The 27,915-nt window shown below is 41.3% G+C and overlaps 1 protein-coding gene across 1 annotated transcript in view; it reads right to left on the bottom strand.

Annotated features, from left to right (window-relative positions):
* Positions 1-727: 727 nt before the first annotated feature.
* Nf1 (neurofibromin 1) overlaps positions 728-27,915 on the bottom strand; it is a 78,376-nt gene continuing 51,188 nt past the window's right edge. Inside the window, 19 exon segments of the mRNA XM_073092595.1 lie at positions 728-974; positions 2,172-2,289; positions 3,603-3,701; positions 6,113-6,200; positions 6,976-7,051; positions 10,391-10,523; positions 11,021-11,125; positions 11,887-11,973; positions 17,236-17,306; positions 18,100-18,208; positions 19,416-19,531; positions 20,130-20,305; positions 20,887-20,966; positions 21,582-21,722; positions 22,803-22,936; positions 23,579-23,658; positions 25,040-25,222; positions 26,454-26,592; positions 27,191-27,362. Of these exon segments, the coding sequence (XP_072948696.1) occupies positions 922-974; positions 2,172-2,289; positions 3,603-3,701; positions 6,113-6,200; positions 6,976-7,051; positions 10,391-10,523; positions 11,021-11,125; positions 11,887-11,973; positions 17,236-17,306; positions 18,100-18,208; positions 19,416-19,531; positions 20,130-20,305; positions 20,887-20,966; positions 21,582-21,722; positions 22,803-22,936; positions 23,579-23,658; positions 25,040-25,222; positions 26,454-26,592; positions 27,191-27,362 (2,160 nt within the window). The 3' untranslated portion in view covers positions 728-921.

Genomic DNA, 27,915 nt, shown 5'->3' on the forward strand with positions numbered 1-27,915 from the left:
AGATGTCCATGGGCGGCAGTAGCTTACCATCAGGTGGACAGCATGCTCGTCTGCTACTTCTATATTATAAAGTACAACGTTTGTAGATATAGATGAACCATTACAGCGCAATAGTATTATTTATTATCTTTATAAGTTGATATTAGGCTTTTAATATTAAAATATTAATTAAAATATCACCAAGTAAACCACATTTTTACGGTATTTATCGCAACTGACTGTCTTATATTTTATTTATAATAAATTATGTACCAAACTGTGATATTTTTTTTGTAATAAATAAGAATTAAAATTTGTGCGCACATTAAATCGTTATATTTGTTAAATATATTAAAATTACTTCATAATAATGGGCATGATGACAGATTTTCAAATCCTTTTCTATAAAAAAAAAATCAGAAATAATATTATTTTGGCAATAAATTAAGTTTTAACGCAAATAATAGTATTTCACCTATTTTGAATATAGCACGAAAACTCAAATGATAGGAATTTTTCTTCCTATTTTGTATTAAGCGCGAGAAGACCAGGTGTCATGGCGTCCGCTGATGACGTCACGCCTCAACATTACATAAAGATATAAGCGTTACGGTGATGCGTAGTGAGGTGTGACGTCATTCGCTCCCATTAACGTTACAGACAACATGACCGACTGTAGTATTTTATATTTCTATTTTATTGAAAATATAAATAATCTTATTTTTTTTTATTAAAAATGCATCACTTTTTTACAAGTTTTTTTTTAGAGTCAATTCAATATATTTTCGACTTAAATCATTTATTTCCTTTATTCTTTGATTATTTCCGTCATCATGCCTATAGTAGTAATTCCTTGTGACCACACCCACATTTTCCTCAGTTGACTCCTCCGGAATCGAACCCCGAACGTAACCGTATGTATCAACGTACCTTGTGAGTTCGTTAAGTTTCCCGCCCAGAGCAGTATAGCGTTGACTGCCTCATATCGCCCGAAACTGAAATTTAATAATGTTAGTTTAATAATTAATTAATTAGACTTGCATTTTCTTAATCAAATTGCGAATAGAGTGGAATTGTTACGAATTAAAAAGGTATATGTCGCTGCTTTGTAAGAATAATGGCACAAGTAAAAAAGGTTATTTTTCAGGAGAGACAGTTTAAAATTTAACAATGTTTTCGTTTCGAAATCTTTTATTTAAATGAGAATTGAAAAAATGATAAATACAATTATAAGTTGTTATTTATATAAATGTACTGTCGTATATTAAAATAGGAAATGTTTGGGAATAAATTGTATCTTTACCAGAAAAATGAATTTTGAGTTGTGCCATTCTTCTTGCAAAGTAGCGATGATATTTTTGCATATTATCATAGAAGAACAATTTAACAAAATGGAGGAAAATATTCAATAGAGTGAGAACGATTCAGAATAACAAAAGAAAGGAGAGAAAGATATAGATTGGAGGAGCTAAACAAAAATGAAGAGAGAGAAGTATAAATAAGCTAGAGAGATAGCAGCACATTATATGCAACAGTACTGTGTTACAGTAGTATGTAATAACAGCAGTGTTAGGCGCTGCTGTGTTCCGTTTTGAAGGGTGTGGTAAGGGAGACAGACTTTTCCGAGGCGTTCCAGCTTAGTCCTCAGGGGTAGCGGCGCATCTGTGGCCGACCTCAGGTAGGAATATCTAATCCTATCTGGGGTTGATTACAGATGTCCATGGGCGGCAGTAATCATTAACCATCTGGTGGACTGCATGCTCGTCTGCTACTCTATATTATAAAAAAAAGAAATAAAATGTCTTACAGCAGTCCGTGTGACAGTAGTATGTGTTACAGTCTTTTGTATTACAGGAGTATGTGTTACAGTAGTATGCGTTAAAGTACGACGTGTTATAGCACTACGTGTTACAGTACGACGTGTTATAGTACTATCTGCTACAGTACTATGTGTTACAATATTATGTGTTACAGTATTATGTGTTACAGAAGTATGTGTTACGGTATTATGTACTACAGTATTATTTGTAACAGTAGTATGTGTTACAGTATTACGTGTATAGTACTATCTGCAATAGTACTATGTGTTACATTATTATGTAATACTGTAGTATGTGTTACAGTAGTATGTATTACAGCAGTATGTGTTACAGTTAAAATATTATGTGTTACAATACTATGTGTTACAGTACCGTCAGTGGGCGGCGGCGGCGGCGGCACGAGCGCGGCGGGGGCGGTGGGCAGGCAGGTCTCCACGAGCGCCTCTAAACAGTTCACGAACAGCTCGCTGCTCTCAGCCGTACACTGCTTCTGTAACACAGACACGAGGATGACATTACTTGAGTACGCGCCAAATATAGTCCGCTCTGAATATAGAAATAAGTTGCGTGGCATCAGCAAATTTTATATATCAGCGGAACGACGCGAGCACATAGCTAAGTTAGTGTGCCCTTAAGTTGTTACTGAGTATATGCTTGTAGTTTTGTTCGACCGCATTGGCTCTCTCGACTAAACCTGCGCGCAACAACTTCAGACCGGACTTGAAATTTGACGCGGATTATACGTGGACTACTGTTGCAAACACACAATCAAATACTTAATCATACTTTCTTAATCGTCACATTCATTCGATCATTCCTTCATACACTCATTCACTCATACTCATTCACCTATTCACACTCAGACACTCATTCAGTGAAACACACTCACATTCTCATTGACCCATATACACTCATTGTTAATCATTCACTCATATTCACCCACCCACTCAATTTCAAATTCACTCATACCCCTTAATGATTCCTCAATCATTCAAACACACACGTTCACATACTCATTAACTTTCACAACACACTCATTCACATATAGTCACTGACATTCGCTCACACTCACACCAACACTCAGATACTCTCTCCCCTCCCCCTCTTCTTTCCTCTAGTCGGTCACTCACTCACACTCTTGAATCAATCATAAAATCCTTGATCTTTATTATAAATATAACTATTTAGTACTCTCAAAATTCCTTATAATTTACGTTCAGAAGCCCACAATCACACTAGACGTCATACAAACAAACAACAAATATAAAAAAATATTTATTTAAGAAAAATCCTTAAAAGTTATAGTCGGTGCTTCCTGATAAGTAGTCAGAGACACTTGTGATAGGAACGCCTCGCTCTTCCACAGTTGGGTATATTAATAAGCATTATACATCTTTATATATACATATATTTCTTATGTGTTGTCACTGAACTCTTCCTAAGCGACTGGACTGATTTTGATGAAATTTGTTGTGTGTGTTCAAGGGGACTTGAGAATGGTTTAGATTCACAATTTAGTCCGTGAGAAAAGGTTTTGTTAATTATTTTTTAATTCGTAAGTAGTTATAGAATCGGAAACTATGCATTTGATAAAGTGATGATCTTTAGCAAAGTTGTTGTCCAAGAGCCCACGAGGGTTTGGGAGTTGGTAAGATCAATTTTCGACAGATGGCACCACTGTCATTCCAATGCAGGTACAAATTTTCTGTTTTATGTATGTCATATTATTTCTTTAAAATGCGGGCGAAGCCGCGGGCACTACTAGTAAATATAAATATATAGATATTGGTCAAAATTACTTACCTTAGTGAAGGGTCCAGCGAATCTCCATAGACCACCAAAACCGCAGCTTTGCATGTAGTGCAACTGTTGTTGGCTGGCGTCCTCCGACGCTATCATGTTCTGTGAAATTATATACTAATTAATATAATAAGGATAAAAATGAACAGTGGCGGTAGTGGGTGGATGAGAGCAGCGGAGGATCGAGTGTTCTAGCACGCCTCGGGGGAGGCCTTTTGTTTTGTTTTTTTGTTTTGTTTTCTTTTTTTGTTTATGAGGGGGAAACCTTCAAAAGGTACCCGGTGCCGTGGGAGCAACACAGGGTTATGTGGGACTCTTACCGCACTAAAACCCCCCCGGTGGCCATCCTCGACGCTTGGTGGAGAACTTCAGGAACACAACCGGATTCCCGTGGACGGGACGCCCCGATCGGGCTCTGCCCGGGGAGAGCAGTTTACGCTCCTCCTACGAAGCCCCCTTTTAGTCGCCTCTTACGACAGACAGGGGATATCGTAGTACCCTATTCTAGTTCAGGGACTACAGGGACACTTTGGGAGAGGCCATGTTTAGTAGGGGAATGATAGAGGCTCAAGTGATGATGATGTTGATGATGACAAAAATCATATAAATTAATACAACAAAAATCCGACACCAATTAAAAAAATACCTAGAATTCCTATTAAACAAAAAAATTGCCAAGTGGCTCGCACACGGAAGGCTCCGTAACATGGCATTTTAATTTATTTTTATTATTTGTGTTTGTAGCAGCTTTTGAAGGAAACGCACTATAATAATTTAAACTGTCTACCTATTGGGTTGTTCGGAAAGTCAATTCGTTTATTTTTGTGAAAATTAAAGACAATTTTCGTATAATGAATAAATATTTTATAAAATTACTAGTGGTGCCCGCGGCTTCGCCCGCATTTTAAAGAAATAATATGACATACATAAAACAGAAAATTCGTATCTGCATTGGAATGACAGTGGTGCCATCTGTCGAAAATTGGTCTTACCAACTCCCAAACCCTCGTGGGCTCTTGGACAACGACTTTGCAAAAAATCATCACTTGATCAAATGCATAGTTTCCGATTCTATAAATGTTATATAGACAAATATTCATTTTCATATAAATAGATAGATGATCGATTAACATGGATAAGTAAAGTAACTGTAGGTATATTATAAAATCGAATTTCGATCTTCTGGGTTGAAAGATCGATTCACTGAATCGATCCGTTACTGGAGATCGATTAAAATAATCGACTTTTTGGTCCAAAAGATCGATTCTCCGATTAATCGATCTTAGATCGCCATCCCTAGTTCCCGTGGGATTTCCAGGATAAAAACTATCCTATGTCCGTTCTCGGGTCTCAGGCTATCTTTGTACAAATTTTCATTAAAATTGGTTCAGTGGTTTAGGCGTGAAGAAAAGACAACCAGACAGACAGACAGACAGACAGAGTTACTTTCGGATTTATAATATTAGTAAGGATCTTTCTGGTAGGAGCGTGATTCCACGTTCTTAATTTGTTTGGTCGATTTTTGCAAAAAACTGTTGCAGGTGATTTTTGACCTCTTTATTTGAAGTAAAGGTTTTACTGTCCAAAAAATATTGCAGTGATCGGAAAAAATAAAGGAGAATATGGTAGGAGTGGTAGAGTAACTTATTCGCTTCAAAAATGGATCATTTTCGTGACGTTTCGGGAGCAGATCATAGACGTCAACGCGACGACGCAACTTTTTCATCGTGAGAAATCGGGGGACTCATATATCGAACTTCAAGCTTAAATCCAGGCCTTTCAAGTGGTCATAAACGGTTTATTTCTATAAATTTAAACTCTGGCCGATCTCACGTATTGTTATTGGCCGGTTTGCATTAACTAATGCTTTAAGGCTGATAAAAGCATTAGTTAATGCAAATCGGCCTACCAAAACGTGGTGCATCTTCGACTTCAAAATTGCCGTATCTAAATTTTGTAAACCAGTTCTGCCACTGGCGTACTGACAACACATCTTCTCCATAGCCAGTAGTTATTTTTTTTAAAAATAAAATATGACGAAAGTGCTGCTTATTGCTCTCCATATTTAAAAGGGCACCCACCAAAAACTATTGCATAAAATCAATTGAACTTATCCACACACAAGCCTTGCTATATCAGCTGTAAAAACATATAATGACAATGCAACTTAAGTGTGAAGTTAGCTGTGAAAAAATACAATTAAATCCTCTATCGGGAAAAAACGAAATGACTTTCCGAACAACCCAATATTATTGTTTAATACATACGTTAAAAAATAACAATTTGTTGTATGGCAATCCCATTCTGAAGCTTTATTATTTTTAGTAATTGTTGTTATATCTTCCAAGATACATACATACTCTGTGAAAATCTATCTATTACGGTTCAAGATATACAACCCGTGTGAAAGATGGACAGACAGCAAAGGTGTATTAAGGGTTCAGCTTTTACCCTTTTTGTACGGAACCTTACTAACTCTGCCCAAGGGTAACCTGTACGGTGACGTCACGTACCTGTATGATGCTCTGCACCGCGCTCAGTATGAGCTGGTCGTGGCAGTGCATCAGCACGTGATTGATCTTCATGTCCAGCAGGCTGTGGCTGCAATGTTCATATCAATTTTAGTATGCTGTTGTTCTTCACGAAATTATTATTAATTAAAAAAAAAAAATATATATATATATATATATATATATATATATATATATATATATAGTAAAATATATATATTTTTACTTTACTACAACTTCCATTACTCACACTCATATATGCAATATATACAGTTCCACACCCACTTACATTAATAACACCAGTATAGTCAGCCCCAAACTGCTAGTCCGTTCTGATGTTGTTGCGAGCAGGTGTAGTCATACAATTTGCTATGGCGACGCGACTCATTTCTATATTCAGAGCGGACTAACAGTTTTACGCGGACTATACAGGCGTACATTCTCACGTACATACACACAACCCAATGCGACCCGCGTAGCTAAGCGGTCACCATATCGGACTGACGCACAAAAGTTCCTAGGTTCGAGCCCCGGCCAAAAAGATCACTAAATGATGAATTCAGATGTCTGTTTCTGGGTCTGAGCGTTTGTGTATTTGTCTATGTATGTGTCTATGGAACAAACGACACAGGGAATCCTACTGTGGGGCTGTGAGTGTAGGAAGCTTTTTTTTAACTCATACACAAGCATCCACATGTATATACAATACATGTCTATGTATTACTCTATGTAGTACATGTCTACACACTTAACACACAAAAATGCGCTTGTAAAAACATACATTAAAACGCATACAACCATAAATGAACTAAAACTATCTTGTTACACACATACACACAAACAAACAAACAATATTGTATACGTACATGACCGGGAATACTTTAGGGAACACAACCGATCCCTCAGCAAGATATTGATATAGGATACGTATTTCGTCTTCATCTGAAAACGAAAAATATATGTAAATAAATAGAAACACGAAGCATTACAATATTTCAAATTCGCGCTTTAGTTTGAAGTTTTTTTTTTTATAATATAGGAGTTAAGCATGCACTCCACCTGATGGTAAGTGGCTACTGCCGACTGTGGACAACTGTAATCAACCTCAGGTACGATTAGATTCCTACCTGAGGTCGGCCACAGATACGCCGCTACCCCTGAGTACTAAGCTGGAACGCCTCGGAAAAGTATGTCTCCCTTACACATCCTTCAAACCGGAACACAGCAGCGCCTAACACTGCTGTTATAACAGAAATAGGTGTGGCGGTGCCGCCGGAGTCGAACCACATAGGGTACTACCATCAACACATCGAAGGTCTCTCGGTGGCCACTGTCCCCGGAGGTGCCGGTGGCTACTCACCGGTGGTGTACTTGACGAGCGTGGCCAGCATGGTGAGCACCAGCGCCTGGCTGGTGAAGTCCGACAGCACCGACGGTGGCCACTGTCCCGGTGGCCACTGTCCCCGGAGGTGCCGGTGGCTACTCACCGGTGGTGTACTTGACGAGCGTGGCCAGCATGGTGAGCACCAGCGCCTGGCTGGTGAAGTCCGACAGCACCGACGGTGGCCACTGTCCCGGTGGCCACTGTCCCCGGAGGTGCCGGTGGCTACTCACCGGTGGTGTACTTGACGAGCGTGGCCAGCATGGTGAGCACCAGCGCCTGGCTGGTGAAGTCCGACAGCACCGACGGTGGCCACTGTCCCGGTGGCCACTGTCCCCGGAGGTGCCGGTGGCTACTCACCGGTGGTGTACTTGACGAGCGTGGCCAGCATGGTGAGCACCAGCGCCTGGCTGGTGAAGTCCGACAGCACCGACGGTGGCCACTGTCCCGGTGGCCACTGTCCCCGGAGGTGCCGGTGGCTACTCACCGGTGGTGTACTTGACGAGCGTGGCCAGCATGGTGAGCACCAGCGCCTGGCTGGTGAAGTCCGACAGCACCGACGGTGGCCACTGTCCCGGTGGCCACTGTCCCCGGAGGTGCCGGTGGCTACTCACCGGTGGTGTACTTGACGAGCGTGGCCAGCATGGTGAGCACCAGCGCCTGGCTGGTGAAGTCCGACAGCACCGACGGTGGCCACTGTCCCGGTGGCCACTGTCCCCGGAGGTGCCGGTGGCTACTCACCGGTGGTGTACTTGACGAGCGTGGCCAGCATGGTGAGCACCAGCGCCTGGCTGGTGAAGTCCGACAGCACCGACGGTGGCCACTGTCCCGGTGGCCACTGTCCCCGGAGGTGCCGGTGGCTACTCACCGGTGGTGTACTTGACGAGCGTGGCCAGCATGGTGAGCACCAGCGCCTGGCTGGTGAAGTCCGACAGCACCGACGGTGGCCACTGTCCCGGTGGCCACTGTCCCCGGAGGTGCCGGTGGCTACTCACCGGTGGTGTACTTGACGAGCGTGGCCAGCATGGTGAGCACCAGCGCCTGGCTGGTGAAGTCCGACAGCACCGACGGTGGCCACTGTCCCGGTGGCCACTGTCCCCGGAGGTGCCGGTGGCTACTCACCGGTGGTGTACTTGACGAGCGTGGCCAGCATGGTGAGCACCAGCGCCTGGCTGGTGAAGTCCGACAGCACCGACGGTGGCCACTGTCCCGGTGGCCACTGTCCCCGGAGGTGCCGGTGGCTACTCACCGGTGGTGTACTTGACGAGCGTGGCCAGCATGGTGAGCACCAGCGCCTGGCTGGTGAAGTCCGACAGCACCGACGGTGGCCACTGTCCCGGTGGCCACTGTCCCCGGAGGTGCCGGTGGCTACTCACCGGTGGTGTACTTGACGAGCGTGGCCAGCATGGTGAGCACCAGCGCCTGGCTGGTGAAGTCCGACAGCACCGACGGTGGCCACTGTCCCGGTGGCCACTGTCCCCGGAGGTGCCGGTGGCTACTCACCGGTGGTGTACTTGACGAGCGTGGCCAGCATGGTGAGCACCAGCGCCTGGCTGGTGAAGTCCGACAGCACCGACGGTGGCCACTGTCCCGGTGGCCACTGTCCCCGGAGGTGCCGGTGGCTACTCACCGGTGGTGTACTTGACGAGCGTGGCCAGCATGGTGAGCACCAGCGCCTGGCTGGTGAAGTCCGACAGCACCGACGGTGGCCACTGTCCCGGTGGCCACTGTCCCCGGAGGTGCCGGTGGCTACTCACCGGTGGTGTACTTGACGAGCGTGGCCAGCATGGTGAGCACCAGCGCCTGGCTGGTGAAGTCCGACAGCACCGACGGTGGCCACTGTCCCGGTGGCCACTGTCCCCGGAGGTGCCGGTGGCTACTCACCGGTGGTGTACTTGACGAGCGTGGCCAGCATGGTGAGCACCAGCGCCTGGCTGGTGAAGTCCGACAGCACCGACGGTGGCCACTGTCCCGGTGGCCACTGTCCCCGGAGGTGCCGGTGGCTACTCACCGGTGGTGTACTTGACGAGCGTGGCCAGCATGGTGAGCACCAGCGCCTGGCTGGTGAAGTCCGACAGCACCGACGGTGGCCACTGTCCCGGTGGCCACTGTCCCCGGAGGTGCCGGTGGCTACTCACCGGTGGTGTACTTGACGAGCGTGGCCAGCATGGTGAGCACCAGCGCCTGGCTGGTGAAGTCCGACAGCACCGACGGTGGCCACTGTCCCGGTGGCCACTGTCCCCGGAGGTGCCGGTGGCTACTCACCGGTGGTGTACTTGACGAGCGTGGCCAGCATGGTGAGCACCAGCGCCTGGCTGGTGAAGTCCGACAGCACCGACGGTGGCCACTGTCCCGGTGGCCACTGTCCCCGGAGGTGCCGGTGGCTACTCACCGGTGGTGTACTTGACGAGCGTGGCCAGCATGGTGAGCACCAGCGCCTGGCTGGTGAAGTCCGACAGCACCGACGGTGGCCACTGTCCCGGTGGCCACTGTCCCCGGAGGTGCCGGTGGCTACTCACCGGTGGTGTACTTGACGAGCGTGGCCAGCATGGTGAGCACCAGCGCCTGGCTGGTGAAGTCCGACAGCACCGACGGTGGCCACTGTCCCGGTGGCCACTGTCCCCGGAGGTGCCGGTGGCTACTCACCGGTGGTGTACTTGACGAGCGTGGCCAGCATGGTGAGCACCAGCGCCTGGCTGGTGAAGTCCGACAGCACCGACGGTGGCCACTGTCCCGGTGGCCACTGTCCCCGGAGGTGCCGGTGGCTACTCACCGGTGGTGTACTTGACGAGCGTGGCCAGCATGGTGAGCACCAGCGCCTGGCTGGTGAAGTCCGACAGCACCGACGGTGGCCACTGTCCCGGTGGCCACTGTCCCCGGAGGTGCCGGTGGCTACTCACCGGTGGTGTACTTGACGAGCGTGGCCAGCATGGTGAGCACCAGCGCCTGGCTGGTGAAGTCCGACAGCACCGACGGATCCAGCAGGCTGTTGCACTCGGTATTGTCGTCCGTGTCCTTGTCTGTTGACGATTGCTAGAACAACAACAACAAATTTATAGATTTTTAAAGTTATACTTCATTTGGGGGTTTTGGGAAAAAAATGGAGGAAAAAATTGAATTTTTAATAAAAATCGACACCACATTATTAGTTATTGATCGGTTTGTTACAAGTTTCACTTAAAAAATAAAAATATTTAGGATATATGTTAAGTTTCGTTACTGTCCGTGAAGTTACGTTACACTGTTACGTCTGGGAATAACATCCATTACTAATAATCGATTTTAACAAAAAAATTCCCACCAAAGTTGGAAACTTGTCAATTTTCAAACTGTAGTAGGCAACATTGACCATTATTAACGGATAAAAATTGAATTGTACATATTGTTATACATTTCTCTTAATTCATCCTTCAAACCAGGACACACTAGCGTTACACTACTGTTATTAGATAGAAATACGAGTAAAGTTAGTGTCTGGAGTTGAACTAAAATGTTCCACCACCAACTTGAGACTGAGTCAATAACCATACCTTAACACTCGTATCAGGATAGTCGCTGTCACCAGACTTGGTGGAAGCTGGTCGGTCGGTGTCATCCAGGCTGCCTGGAGACCCTCGACCCTCGTCGTCAGCTCCCTGGGGAAGTAAGAGAAACGTAAGACTGGAAAGGAGGATCCTAGGCTGATAGATAAGAATGAGGATGCCCTTTTACATGAAGTAGGGCGAGAATAGAAAGTGGAAGAATAAAAGGAACGATAGAGGGGAATAAGGCACAAGCAGAAAAGAGGGGAGTGCGAAGCGTGAGGGAATAAAAGAGTGAGAGTGAGTGAAAAGTGATAAAAAGTGAGAAAAGATTGTGAGATGCAAGAGTGGAACGAAATTTAATAAAGACCACCTGATACATTTTCCAGTTACTTAAGATATCCACGAAAAGAGATTTTTAGAACTTGTCGTACGATGGTTTCAGAAGAAAAATAGCGGTGTTATTAGGAACAAACATTATCTCCCTTTTTCTTTCTAAAATCTCCCATATTACTGAACACAAACGTAGCCAACTACCGCTACAAGTTACAGGCTATTTGCTCTCCAGTCCCTCAACAGTGCACCCCCCACTCATACGTAACCATATTTATCTTTTTACCCAGATATCGCCACTCAGCATCAAGCTGACCTGGGTGGAGCCCGATGGGGCAATACGCTAAGAGGACTCCGGTTGCGTTCCTTTGGAGATCCCGGAGTCCCGTACGCAGCGCAGACGACGCCCCCCGGTGGCCGTCCTAGGGCCGTTTTAGTGTGGTAAGAATCCCACAAAACCTTGTGTTACTCCTACGACCTCGTGTACGGTTCCCCCTTGTTGAAGGTTTCCCCTTGTAAGTAAAAAAAAAGTCACCACTCACATCTATCCCGCGGTCAGAATCCGCCATCTCCCGCGCAGCATCCCCCGTCGCGCCGTGTTGCATACTGTGCGCACGACCCTCACTATCCTGTATATAACACACCAATGTATATGTTATTTATGTGTGTTATATGTATGTGGGAGGGGGGAGGTATAAAGGTAGGGGGAGTTGGTGCGCTTTTAGAATATTTTTTTAACCATTTATTTAAGGCTTTTTGGTGAATAAAAATTGTACATCTTATTCTGGCACTCTGGGATTTTTTACTTTATCTTTTTTATTCTGGAATGTGCTCGGAAAAGTATATCTCCCTCATCTCATCCTTCAAACCAGAACACAGCAGCGCTTAACACTGCTGTTATTGGTGTTGTACCACAGAGGGTTCTCCCATCGTCAAGTTTTTAATGATCAGCATATTACTGCTGTTTACAGACTTTTGTAAAAAATCAAATAGAACAGGAGTCTTATTTGGTATAGATTATAAATGAGCAGAAACACTTGAAGACTAAGTTTGAACTCCAGGTAAATAATCCTGCCCGATACTGCTGTTATAAGGCAGAAATTAGTGTGACAATGGTGCCACTGGAGTCTAACCAAATCGAACTCACTACCTTTAACAGGTTTATCATTCTAAAAACGCACCCTTAAAATATAATAAATCAGGCAATATGCTGAATTCTCTTTGATATTTGTAAAAATAAAATTTATTCAAAGCCGTATCTATTTTTATGGAAAGGGAAACTATACCTTACGATGTCTATTTTAGGGCTAAATAAAAGCTAGAAGCAAATATTTTCGTGTCGTGTGAGAATCGCATATTTGTGAGTAGTGACGTCATTATGACATTATTTTATTTGTGACATACATTGATTATTAGTGACGTACATTGATTATTGTATTTATATGTGCATTTTTAAACATTGATATAAATACTCACGAAGTATTTTTGTTTGTAAAAGAGTTGAATATTTCGGGGGTAACAAATACCCCACCAAGTAAAAACTAACTTAACTGAAAATATTCTTAATATTATTATTATATACAAATTTGGTATTAATTTTGCTATACAATTAAATATAGTGTTTTTTTTTGCGTGACCGTGTTATATTGGCAAAGATTTCGCTTGGGACATATTCAACAACACTGAAGTAAAGTGAGGGTTATTAGTGAAGTGAAGGTTGTTATTAAATATAGACATGACTGTATTATTGAAAGATGTATATTCTGTCATGAATAGCTATAGCAAATTTAAAGTTTGGGGTCAAAAAGGCCAAGGGCAATCTATGGGGTTAAACCATGCGGGGTTTATTAGAAATAACAACTTTTTAATATTAATTTTTAAACTAATTTCAACGTCACACAGGGATTTATAAATCTAGTTAATTTAATAGTTATAAAATAACGATATAATTTAACGAAATATATTTTTATAACATTTTAAAATATAACGGTTAATAATTTTAAAGTAAATAACGATCGTTAATATTAGCAATCAAATATAACAAGTTTATCTGAAGCAATCTTCAAACTTCAAATCCACTAGACATAAATAAAGGTTTTCAATTTTTGATTGATTGATTCGATTAGATATATTTATAGTTGAAGTGCGTAGATATCTATAACCTATCTCAAGTTTAATAAACACATAACTCATAAAAATATTATGGTGTTCTATTTACACAATATCAAATACACTAAACCAAGCTTGCATTATTATGCTGCATTAAGTAATACATGAATATATAACATTGAAATTATTTAGAATGACTTACTGCTTATAATCAAACCAATATCACCTCAATATTCACTTCAATTTATTTTCAATACAACCTTTTCACGAAATAAAACAAATTTCATCGTTGAATAATCGAGAAGTTAAAAAGAAAACGTATTTATACCTATCAAATACACAGTTACAAGAAATTATTATTGCATCATAACTTTTTAAAGAATTTGGAAAAGAGCATCTTATAACATAAAAAATCATGTACAAAACCTTTTCCATTTCAAATCAATAAATATTTATTAAATAGTAATAACACTACACTAATATAAAACCATATACCCTGGGAGGTCCAATAGTATCCTTGGAAGTGGGCACAGAGAACGATCTTTGGGTCTTGAAAAGCATTCTAGCGGAGTTCTATACGATCAGAAGCAGTGCACAAGCGTTCATGGATCAAAAACATTCAATAAAACGATATGCGTTTATAAGGAATGTTATTTTAGAAGATATTTATCGATATTCGTTAAATAACAAAAATATATTTGACAAATATTTTTTTTTTTCGTCAAACAAGTATATATTTTCGTCGTCGTAATATATAATAATTGAACATCCAATGATTTAAACGAAACGTTATGATTATCGTTATATTACAACAGTTAATGAAAATAACATAATCGTTGTAAAATAACGATATAACGAATAACGAATTATTTAAACATTATTTTTAATAACGTTGCGATAACGTTATAACATTTTATCGTTATAACACATTAGTTATGTTATTTTCAACGAATATCAACACAGAAAGGCAGCGGGGATGAGTGGTAACATAAAATTCGAGACGAAATACAAACGATAAACGATTTTCAACCAAGTCCGGTAAGAAGTTGCATGTAAAGACACAATGATTAGAATATAATGAGTAACAATAATAGATCGCGATCCGTTAACTGAAAAGAAAGGTAGAGTTATGTGGTGACAGGGAATGGAAGAAAATTATAATTATATTTTTTTTATTTGGTAAAACTGTTACATTAGTAAAAACTGATATAGTGAATTGTTTTATAAATATTAATGAAAATACTGTTAATCAAGTTACGTTGCTGTTTTTTGTGCCCGAAGCGGAGGGTAATGTTTTTTGAGCGTATCTGTGTATGTCTCATTCTTTGTCACGTCCTGCAGCACAAACGGCTTGACGAATTTTTACATATATGGTGTCGTTAGATTCGTCTAAATTGTGGGAGTGACATACATTACATTTTTAAGCAATTTCGCCTTTTATTTCTATCCAGTTCTTTATAGTAATGTTTGTAATCGCTCTTACATAAATATATTGTCCCTAAATTTATAATAATATCTTCCATTCAATGTCGGAAAAGAAAATCAATTACTATAGTCACAACTATAATTATGATTCTTGAAGAGATTAACTACTTTATAAAATCTTGCATATGGTTACTTTTTTACTTCAAAGACTTCTTAATAAAAATAATAGCATATCAACCGCAAAAAAGATATCAAATATTGAACTGTATGATTTTAATAATTGGTCTTCAAAAAATTACCAAAAATGTATGTAATAAGGTACTGGTCCTTTTTGACAAATTATGACATGCACATTTTCTCATCCAGAATCTACTTTTAAGCTATTCCTTATTTATTTTAAGTCAATAATAGAACTAAACTATATTATTTAAAAAAATGAAAAAAAAATCCTTCGAGCCGGAAAGGGATTTTTTTCAGACACTCATGCTATATCTACAAGTAAATTTTAATTTATAATAACTTAAGATTTTTTTATTTTCACTGATAATACATTTTAATGGATATCTTTAATATTCTTATTGCATCTCTTATACACCACGACGACTACAACCAACTAATTCAAACTAGAATTCTCTATGACTCTATTGCCAGTTAGTAAATTCAAATGCATACCGACGACAGATTATTAATACATGTCATAGGCAAAAGTTAACAAAGATATTATATACTACTCATATGTTTATATTTTATAGTATTTGATATCTGTTTCGCGTGTAACCATATGCAGAGCCTTCATCACAATGATATAGTAACACCATGAGCGGTCTCAATACACACATAAGCTGATACTAATATAACTGATGCGCCAATCAACTGTATATTGTAGAATATTGGTCTATTTCACGGTGTTACAATAGTTGTTCGAGATTATTCGACATATATTTATGCATATTGATAAGTTTTTTTTGCATTAAATAGTAGTGTCCGACCAAAACTACTTCTACCGACCGAAACTTCAGTCTACGGTTTCTATCTTAGTTTCGGCCGTAAAGGCAAACGTAACTGGAACTTTTCTAGACATGACAATTAACTAAATTCCCTGTATTCAGGTTTATAGAGTAATTATAATTGAATAAGTTACCTCTATTATAGTCGTCACAATCTAATAGGCCCATTTTGACACATGCCATCCTAATGTCATAAAATTTTTGAACTAACTTTGTATGAACGCATAACACGTAATTGGAAAGTCAAATACTTCTAGACATACATTTACGAAATAATTTATTAACAAGAATAATTAGTAAAATTTATAAATTGTATTAGACATTTTATTTCAATTAAAATGTGTCCAGAAACCAATTTATCCTACATCAAAAAGTATCATAGGGCGTCTTTGCAATGTTATATCATTCGGGTAATTTAGCAGTGTACGACAATTTACGGCTACAGCTTGCAGCTTCAAATCATTCGGAAGAAACCATAATCGATTAACTTTCAAATAATCGAAACTTATAATTACCAATAATTATTTTTTTATCGCTTTTTCATCATAACAACAATAAAATAATAGAGACTTTGTTCCTCAGTGATTGTTAAAATGAAAAAAAAAAAATACAGGTTACGATAGCACGGACTTCCTTTATTTAATCTTCTGAAAATGAATATTTTTTTGAATTACGAAATAATTTATTTTCTTTTCTTTTTTTTATTAAATCTTAAGATGATATAGAAAAGTACTAAACAAATATTCTGTTTAAAAAATATTAAGTAATATATACAGAACGATATGGAGTTGTAATCGATTTGTAGTAAAAATCGGTTTCTTTGGTTATCGATTTGTGTGTCACATGCTTAGTGTCGTAGCGATGGCATGTGTCAAAATGGGCATATTAAATTGTGACGACTATAATTTATATTTTTTGATTCAATAAAAGTACATAAAATATAACAAATCTAACTTGTCAGATACGGGTCGTCGGCATATTGTAGATCAAGTATACAAAACGCTTGAAATGCAAATACCCGAATACAGCCGATCACAAGCCGAATATCCACGAATGGACGATTGAGCTACGGCGGATTTATTACAAGTTTCGAACAAACGGAACAGTTTTCTATTTAAGAAAACGTGAAAGTTTGGCCTTAAATGGCTTAAATACAACTCATTACTTGTAATATATTCTAGATACACGTCTCAACATTACGTTATGTTATTATACGTGTAGTTACAAAAACATTACTTATTATTACAAAAACACCGTGAAACAGACCACTAAATAATATTAAATGCTCGGTTATATATGATGATATCATTAATATAATTATATAAAACACATTTAAATATAATACATTACCTGATGAGGTATGTTTGGTAGATGGGGACTGTGGCCACCGCTCCCAGACTGTTGGAGGGTGGGGGATTTACCTGAAAAAAGGTAGATTAAATTCAATGTTGGCAATAAATAAATTTTAAACAGATCTTAGTAGTGTTTCAGTATATTTATACTGTGTTGCTTACATTGTGCATAGATTCGTAAAGATTACTCACTCCTAACAAGAAAATGTACCCACTTTTGAGAATTGAAATAGTTGCGTAAAAAGTTTTGCCACGTCTCCGTGCTAAAATGTCCCTAAAATATTTGAAATAATTATTTTATTATTATGTAAATTGCGCAATATTAGTTATTTATTCGTAAATATTCTCTAAAAATGTTTTTATTTGTCAAGAATTCAAAAAAATAATTTAGGTACTAATAAGCCGTTTGTGGCTTCATTCAATTTCAAGAAGGCGAAGTATCTTAACTAATCTATGACATTGTGTAATTGATATAGACATGAGGGTAGACCAAGACTAAAAGTTAGAGAGATATAAATAGAGAGAAAGAGATAATTTATAACGCAGAGGTAGCAGACGAGCATGCAGTCCACCTGATGGTAAGGGGGTACTACCGCCTCTGGATATCTGTAATCAACTCCAAATAAGAGTCCTGCCTGAGATCGCCCACAATGCGGCCGCTACCCCTGAGGACTAAGCTGGAACGCTTTGGAAAAGTATGTCTCCCTTCCCACCCCCTTCAAACCAGAACACAAACGCTTAACGCTGCTGTGTTCTGGTTTATTACGCAGAAAATCGTGTAGTGGAAGTCCTACGGAGTCGAACCACTTGGTTCTACCACCTTCAGATTGAATATTAATAATGAACATAAGACAAGATGTACCTCCGTGCGCTGTTGATATGGCAGTCTGGTCCAGTACGTCCCAGGACTTCTGGCGACGACTCTGGCACGAAGAATGTGACGCGGATTGAGGCTGGATCAGCATGGACGACTGTTGAGTTACATGGAAATATTATAACACATTTTTATTAAATAATAGCTTGTAGAAAGGAGGATTTTACTCGACGTCAATTTTTAGGGTTCCGTACCCAAAGCCTACACTTCCGCTGTCTGTCCTTTTGTTCGACTGTCCTCCTGAACCGTAATAGATAGACAGATGATTTTTTTTATAGATTACTAGCTGACCCGGCAAACTTTGTACCGCCTCAAAATCTATTTATCAAATATATTTCAGATAAAATATAGCCTATGTTACTCGTGGATAATGAAGCTTTCGAATGGTAAATTAATTTTTAAAATCGGTCCAGTAGTTTTTGAGCCTATTCATTACGACCAAACAAACAAAGATTTCCTCTTTATAATATTAGTGTAGATAAATGTTTGATTTATGACGATGTCTATTTTTTATGGTTCTGTACCCAAAGGGTTAAAACGCAACCTTATTACTAAGCCTCCGCTGTCTGTCTGTCTATCTATCCGTCTATCACAGGGCTCTATCTCTTGAACCGTAATAGACACTTGAATTGTACAGAGTATGTATACGTCGCCGTTATAATAACACATGTTCAAGAAACCGCTATACGTGCGGCCTTTTTCGCTTTACCTATTGAACAGAAAATAACTACGGAACCCAACGTGTGCAGACCGACTCGTACTTGGCACATTATAATGATAATGTTTGGGAAATTACCATTTGATAAATATAAAAATAGTTATTGGTTACGCCGCAACGCTTATTCGCTTGTGCATACAGTCGTATCCGCAATCATCCAATCCCGACGCACGTACTCCGGTGACGTCTACGATGACGTACTGTATGCACATTGGCCACTAGTCCCAAGGACGGTTGAGTCATTCAGTGGGCCTTGAGCTACGGAACCCTACGCACCGCGCCGCAATTGCGTACTCTCTTTTTTCGCGACCACGTGGTTTTATTTTTCCGCATTTTTCCACTTTTCACATCGCGCACTGCAAACCGCATACCCGCCTACAACTAGTGCACAGAATCCAGAGGACCTGCCGAGCTGCAACTACAAGACCACAGGTACGTGCGTTATTCCATAGGGAAGGCTATCCAATTCTTCTTTCTCCGCGCTTTCTCTATTTCGCCTACCTAGTTCTAGTGTGCACAAGAAATAGGCATCAAAACCCGCCATCCCAGTTATTTAAAAAAAAAAAATAATAATCATAAGCTGTACCTGATGTATGTCGGAGATGGTCGGACAGTAATGATCGCAGTTGTCCGGCAGCCACTTCGGAAGGGAATGTTTCACGTGACACCGCGACCTCACCTCCTCGCTCACGCTGACCAACGCTGAAATAGATACATATTGTTAGGAAAAAAAAATATGAATTGTTTAAAAATTTGTATGGTTTGCAAAATGATTCTTTATATTATTGTTTTCGCTGCTATGTACCTGTGTTGACTTTCAAATGAGTGTTTCAGGAGTGTTGCATCTATTATCGAGTTCAAATCAAAACATGAAATAAAAAATACCATTCACCACTATGTACCTAGGTAGGTACCAACCTACCTACTCGTGTAGGTACCAACATAGGTACTACCGTCACAGCTAATACTTATGTGAAGAAATTCTTGCGTTGATGTGGATACCAGCTGACTTACATATGAGACGATCATCTCATCATTTTAAGTGGCAACGCAACTGGGATCGGATTTAGGTAGAACTCGTTCTATATAGAATTGGTCACAGTTGCTATGTGTGTGTGTGTGTATTTACGCGTGAGTGCGTGCGTGCGTGTACGTGTGGGTGTTTGTGTGAGTGTGTGCGTGTCTGTGCATACGTGCGCGCGCGTCTGTGTGTGTGTGTGTGTCTGTGAGCGCATGCATGCGTGTACTATGTATATATGATGCATGTATGTGTGTATATGACGTATGTATGTATGTATACCGGTGAGATAAGCCACGGAGGCCCTGGTGAGCTGGAACTTGTCGCGATCCGGGCGAGCGACGGCGGCCAATAAGGCTCCCAGCACACGACACGTGCGGGATACCGTCGCCGCTTGCGGGTGTCGGTAGCCTTTTATCAAATGACCGGCGAGCGCGAAGTGGAAGTTTGAACGGAAGCTGTGGGATAAAAACATAATTCATAAGTTAGCACAATAAAATATAGTTGTGTAGAATTATATGCTTATTAAGTAGTTTCTATAAAGGTTTAAATAATTTACTATAAATTGTATCATCATTATTATTATTAAATATTTTTATGATTTTTTGTATACAGATACACTATCAGCGGTAATCCGTAACCCGCAGGCCTTCCTCAAACCATTCATTGCGGCCCACAGACTTTTTAGAACCTAATTTCTCATACATGTTTGTCGCTATCTAATTTAAAAGAGTATGCGACCCACTATTACTTTGCCACTATGTAGCCAAATTGCTTAAAGGATTGCCAACCGCTATACTGGTCAACTGAGTCGATACGTCATTATACTGATAAGTTTTGAAAAAATACTTCAATAAAAATTAAACAGTGCCATCTTGAATGATTGATCGGAAGTAAATTTTAAAAATAAGCTAAATATTTCGTTAAAACCTTAACTTAATCTTTACAATTTCGAACATAATCTTAGATTTCAAATATAAATCATTTGACCAAAACAGAATGGTAATGGAATGGAAATGGTTATAAAATAATACATTACCTCAAACCAACAGCATGATCCATTTGTTTGAAATGCCACTCCAGAGGCTCTCTGGTCTCCATCATAACTTGTTCCAATGACTGAAACAAATATTAATAATACAGCATTAATATATTCATTTCATTATCAAATGTAACTCATAGCTAAATAACTCTATAAACTCATGTAACTCATAGCTAAATTCTAACTAATAACAGCAGTGTTAGGCGCTGCTGTGTTCTGGTTTGAAGGGTGTGGTAAGGGAGACAGACTTTTCCGAGGCGTTCCAGCTTAGTCCTCAGGGGTAGCGGCGCATCTGTGGCCGACTTCAGTTAGGAATATCTAATCCTATCTGGGGTTGATTACAGATGTCCATGGACGGCAGTCGCCACTTACCATCAGGTGGACTGCATGCTCGTCTGCTACTCTTATATTATAAAAAAACTTTTTAAAAGTACACATGAAACATATATTTTATGGATTGAACTGATTCCCCTAACTTGCATTTCACTATTCAAAGTCAAATACAATTTTTAATGATAAACAAAAACCTCTAAACTTAGCTTTTTTATGCTTAATCTATTTGTACTTCTTAGTTATTAATAATACCATTATAAATAATGTGAAGTATGAAGCGATTCTCAAATGTCGATTTTTAGACACGACATTGGATAGATTGATTATTAACAATGGTTTTAAGTACAGAAAAACCTTACCTTCTCAGCGAATTGCCCCTGAGACTCCAACGTATGTAGATTCTGTTCCATCAGCGCCAATCCAGCCGCGTATAGTGTCGGTTCGTCCAGTTGTAATACTGATAATGCCACCCAAAATAGCGCCTTGTGGATTGGTGATTCCTGGGCACAAAATATATTAGGAGTAGCGTTTAGTACTGTTGTAAGGAAGAAATTGACAGATTTATATTTTTAAGGAAATAAAAGAAACTATTAGTAATTTCTGAAGAAAAATATTATTTGTAGAAATTATTTGGAAAAGCATTTAGTTGTGTTATATCTGTTACTAGCTGACCTGGCAATCTTTGTGCCGCCTCAAAATCTATTTATCAAATATATATATAATATATATATATAATTTTGAAGGTGGTAGAACCCTTTGTGGTTCGACTCCGGCGGCACCACCGCCACACCTATTTCTACCTAATAACAGCAGTGTTAGGCGCTGCTGTGTTCCGGTTTGAAGGGTGTGGTAAGGGAGACAGACTTTTCCGAGGCGTTCCAGCTTAGTCCTCAGGGGTAGCGGCGCATCTGTGGCCGACCTCAGGTAGGAATATCTAATCAAATCAATCTGGGGTTGATTACAGATGTCCACGGGCGGCAGTAGCCACTTACCATCTGGTGGACTGCATGCTCGTCTGCTACTCTTATATTATAAAAAAAAAAAAAAAAATATTTCCTATAAAACATAGCCTATGTTACTCGTGGATAATGTAGCTTTCGAAAGGTGAAAGAATTTTTAAAATCGGTCCAGTAGTTTTTGAGCCTATTCATTACAATCAAACAAACAAAGTTTTCCTCTTTATAATATTAGTATAGACAATCTCTTTCCTGTACTTTAGGTTTGTGATCAATAAAATAAATAAATAAATGATAAGGAGTTTTACTTGACACTTTTGCAGTGATTTTGTGGTTGAAACTCAGTCACTGAATCGACGGGTCCGAGGTTCAAATTGACAGGCATTGACATAATTTTTTCTAAGTTATGCACGTATTAGAAATTATCACTTGCTTAAACGGTGAAGAAAAACATCGTGAGGAAACCAGCAAACCAGAGAAATCTTAAAAAAAAAATTAAAAGGTATATGAAGTCTACCAATACGCACTTGTCCAGCGCGGTGGACTATGGCCTAATCCTTCTCATTATGAGAGGAGACCCGTGCCCAGCAGTGGGACAGTAATGGGTTGATGATGGTGACTCACCGGGTACAATAAGGGTTGTAGTCTCGTGAGGCACATGATGATCGCCTCCAACAAAGCGAGGTCGTTGAAGGACTCCAGCGCTTTCACCAGGATGCGCAGGAGTTGCTTCATGTCGTCGTCTGTTACGTTTTTACCTAGAAAATGTTTCAATTTCTGTTACGTTGTTCCGTCTGTCTGTTTGTATGTTTGTTTGTCTATATAAGTTATTCTGGACACATATTTAGAACTGATTTTAAGGGGACTTTTACAGTTAGAGGGTTGATCTTATTTACAGTTCTTTCTCACCCCGAAAGTAGAGTGCAAAAGATAGCCTTTTTCAAACTTTACTTAAAAAAATGTCTACAATAACTAATATATTTTTTTAATGTTTAACAAGACAAATTAAATTTTGCATTGACTTAACAGTTCCAATTTCCCCTAAGAGGCTTTTTTTATAATATAGGAGTAGCAGACGAGCATGCAATCCACCTGATGGTAAGTGGCTACTGCCACCCATGGACATCTGTAATCAACCCCAGATAGGATTAGATATTTCTACCTGAGGTCGGTCACAGATGCGCCGCTACCCCTGAGGACTAAGCCTCTAAGAGGAGGAACACCTCGGAAAAGTCTGTCTCCCTTACCACACCCTTCAAACCGGAACACAGCAGCGGAACACAGTAGGTAGAAATAGGTGAAGCGGTGGTGCCGCCGGAGTCGAACCACAAAGGGTTCTACCACCTTAAAAGGCTAAATGGAGTATGAACACTTGTGATGATATTACTTAGATAACTTACTTATACATCCGAACACAATCAGCGCTCGCGGCTGCAACGCCGGGTTGAAGCAAAACGCGAAACTTTTCGCCAAGGATGTCCTGTGAACAGAAATGTATTATAATGTTTTAAGTCTTGTGCTTTTTGAAGCATTTTCGGCAATTTAATTTTGTGCTGGTTTGAAGTGTCTCGTAAGAGAGGAGAGAGCGGGGTAACGGCGTATCTGTGGTGACCTCAAATAGGAATCTAACCTTATCTGGGGTTGATTACATATATCCAGATGGGCGGCAGTAGCCATTTCCCATCAGGTGTGTGGCATGATTTTTGCTAATTTTATTACTCCACCGTTAAAAATAGCCTCCATGATCTCTAGCAGAGCGTCCGCGATGGTCTCCAGAGACTGCAGCGAGAGTCTCAGGGTGCGTGTGACGTCACCTGGCACAGAACAGTGGCCACTCACCAGGTGTCGAGCCAGTCGCAGTCCGGTATGTCCCGCATGCAGGCCTCCATGATCTCTAGCAGAGCGTCCGCGATGGTCTCCAGAGACTGCAGCGAGAGTCTCAGGGTGCGTGTGACGTCACCTGGCACAGAACACTGGCCACTCACCAGGTGTCGAGCCAGTCGCAGTCCGGTATGTCCCGCATGCAGGCCTCCATGATCTCTAGCAGAGCGTCCGCGATGGTCTCCAGAGACTGCAGCGAGAGTCTCAGGGTGCGTGTGACGTCACCTGGCACAGAACAGTGGCCACTCACCAGGTGTCGAGCCAGTCGCAGTCCGGTATGTCCCGCATGCAGGCCTCCATGATCTCTAGCAGAGCGTCCGCGATGGTCTCCAGAGACTGCAGCGAGAGTCTCAGGGTGCGTGTGACGTCACCTGGCACAGAACAGTGGCCACTCACCAGGTGTCGAGCCAGTCGCAGTCCGGTATGTCCCGCATGCAGGCCTCCATGATCTCTAGCAGAGCGTCCGCGATGGTCTCCAGAGACTGCAGCGAGAGTCTCAGGGTGCGTGTGACGTCACCTGGCACAGAACAGTGGCCACTCACCAGGTGTCGAGCCAGTCGCAGTCCGGTATGTCCCGCATGCAGGCCTCCATGATCTCTAGCAGAGCGTCCGCGATGGTCTCCAGAGACTGCAGCGAGAGTCTCAGGGTGCGTGTGACGTCACCTGGCACAGAACAGTGGCCACTCACCAGGTGTCGAGCCAGTCGCAGTCCGGTATGTCCCGCATGCAGGCCTCCATGATCTCTAGCAGAGCGTCCGCGATGGTCTCCAGAGACTGCAGCGAGAGTCTCAGGGTGCGTGTGACGTCACCTGGCACAGAACAGTGGCCACTCACCAGGTGTCGAGCCAGTCGCAGTCCGGTATGTCCCGCATGCAGGCCTCCATGATCTCTAGCAGAGCGTCCGCGATGGTCTCCAGAGACTGCAGCGAGAGTCTCAGGGTGCGTGTGACGTCACCTGGCACAGAACAGTGGCCACTCACCAGGTGTCGAGCCAGTCGCAGTCCGGTATGTCCCGCATGCAGGCCTCCATGATCTCTAGCAGAGCGTCCGCGATGGTCTCCAGAGACTGCAGCGGGAGTCTCTCTCGGTCCGTGAGGCTGGATGGGGATATCATCCCGTACGCGGCAGCTTCGGGGCAAGAGTACGTGTGCTCTGTGTAGTACCTGGGGGATGAAAAGTTAGGGGGTGAAAACTTAATTGAAATAATCATTCGTTGATACTTTCGTGTACCATGGACGTGTTGTTTCTCACGTCACAGGTACTGATTTAGACCGCCACGTAAACTTTTAATGCAAACACATCGGCAAACAGATTTAAAGAGAAAAATATAGTTAAATTGTTTGAAGAAAATATATAGCTTAATGAAATTAAATATATTTATTTTGTATAGGCCAACGACGGCACATACAAATTGTCAGTTACAATATTTTCTTAAACTACTACCGGATCGGAACGCGACCTCTACTGAGAAGATCCGGTAAGAAACTCAGTGGGTTTGTCTTTTTTTTTAATAATAATTATTCTCTTTTTTTTGATGACGTACATAGTAAAGGATAGACTTTAACCTGCCTGACCACTGATAAACAATAATTCTAGAACAAGTCACCGTACAAACAGCAAGGGGAAACTGCTATTAAAATTTTAATACATATTTAAACGTTCATAAAAAATAATTATTATATGTGTCATTTTGTATGATAAGTTTAAGAGTAAATATGTTCTTTATTTTTTTATAGTTGTATTCCTGGTTCCTTCAAATATAGGGCATAACTCTCCTTTAAATAGATCAGTCAGAAGCTATAATGTCATTCATCACCGCAATGCAGACATTTCTCCATGCAGTGTACATGGTAAAGAACAGTCACACCCTCAGAATAGCATAGATATTTTCTCAAATAGCATGTACAATTTTAAGCATAACCTAATTAACATTTTGAAATAAATTTCTACATTTTTAATTACTTTTATGATTGTTTATTTTCTTTTTGTATGTAATAATGCTAATTTTTTTTCATCAACGTATTTTTATAATAATAATCAACAAGTTATTTATAATTGTTATGAGAAATTTAAGTGTTAACATTTTACAATTATTTCATTAATTTATATTTACAATTTTATTCAATTCTTTCCATTTTAATTTGTATACTATTTTATGTTGATATATTATTTGCATTGTAGTTTGCACCTATAATTGAGGTAGCACTTGTACCTGTGTCTTATTTCCTTTCGTGTACCTTTACCAATTGTTGGTGTATACTTTGTTGGTGTAACATAATAATAAATAAATATTATATTATAATTCTATATTTCAATAAATTTCATATTGTAAACTTAGAATAATTTACAAAACAGACAATCAATTTTATTCAGATACATAGCAACATAACTCACCAATCGGTGGTATATCTCTGATGCGGATTCCTGAAGGCAGTACACGCGGCGCTCTTCACCTTCGAGATGCCGAACATCTGGTAGAACTTGGGCAGCGCGAACTCGTCCAGCGAGAGCATCAGCACGCGTTGAGTCTCCTCTGGAACGTCGAATTGCTACGTTGTAACTAATTTAGGTGTGTATATGTACTTACACAACGTACGTCTATGAAGCTTAAAAGTTATTTTTTTTAATGAAAAATGGTCTGTGGTACGCTTAACTCCATAATCGAGCTGCGTCCACGTGTGGAACATGTGCAAGTGACGTCATTGCATACAAGCATCGATGCCGCGTGGGACAAGCACGAGTGACGTTACTCTGCACAGGAAATGCGTCATAGAAAGGGCATAAGTGACGTCACTATGCATACGAGCACTGACACCGCATTGGACGGGCCGAATGACGTCACTGCGCTCGAGCAGCATCGCCGTGTGGAACAGGCATTAGTGACGTCACTCAGCATAAATGCACGACCACCGCATGCAACGCGCACAAATGACGCGCACATTGCACGCGAGCAGTGTCGCTGTGCGGTACAGACCCGAGTGACGTCACTACACGCGAGCACCACCGCCGCACAGAACGGGCGCTAGTGACGTCACTGCATATTAGAAGCGTCGCCGCGCGGGACAACTCCACGTGACGTCACTGCACACTCGCAGCGTCGCCCGCTCGACGTCACCGCCCCCGTACCGTACCGGAGAAGCCGGGCGCGCTGCACGTGCACAGCGAGTGTATGATGTTGACGACGAGCCCGTGCGTGGCGGCGCGCATCGACACCGTGCCGGAGCACACGAGCAGCGTCGCCGTGTGGAACAGATATGGCAGCTGCCGGGCGACGTCCAAGCAGTTGTTGAACGAGAGCATCAGCTGGAACAAAATGATCGAATGAATTCGGTATAAAATCAATAACGATGACACGCGACGAATTAAGTTAAAACGGTAAAGTCCGCACCAAACTTCCAGTCCGGTCTGAAGTTGTTGCGCGCAGGTGTAGTCAGAGAGCCAATGCGGTCGAACACAACTACAAGCATATACTCCGTAGCAATGTTAGGGCACACTAATTGCTCTATGTGCCCGCGGGCGAGAGCGGGCAACGGGGAGTGCCATGGGCGACTCATTTCTATATTCAGAGCGGACTAGAAATTTGGCGCAGCCTCTTAAACGAGTTATTGTATTTGAGCGAAAAGCGAATGCGTCCCGAATGCTTAGCGCGCATGCAATGCACCGCTCGCGAACAGATACTGCGTCAATTTGACGTGTCTCTAATTCTTGCGGTTATCAGAACGCTAGCATGTACTTCCATTCGTTCCTATATCAATAAAATAGCGACAGCGCAGTTCGCGCTCGGCGCAGGAGCGGCACGTAAACAGAACACGCTATATCACGCTACAAAATTCGTCAAATTCATCATATTTGTACA

Source organism: Epargyreus clarus, unplaced genomic scaffold, assembly GCF_041222505.1.
Source record: "Epargyreus clarus isolate Ecla_fem2 unplaced genomic scaffold, WU_Ecla_fem_2.2 ptg000036l, whole genome shotgun sequence".
NCBI lineage: Eukaryota > Metazoa > Arthropoda > Insecta > Lepidoptera > Hesperiidae > Epargyreus > Epargyreus clarus.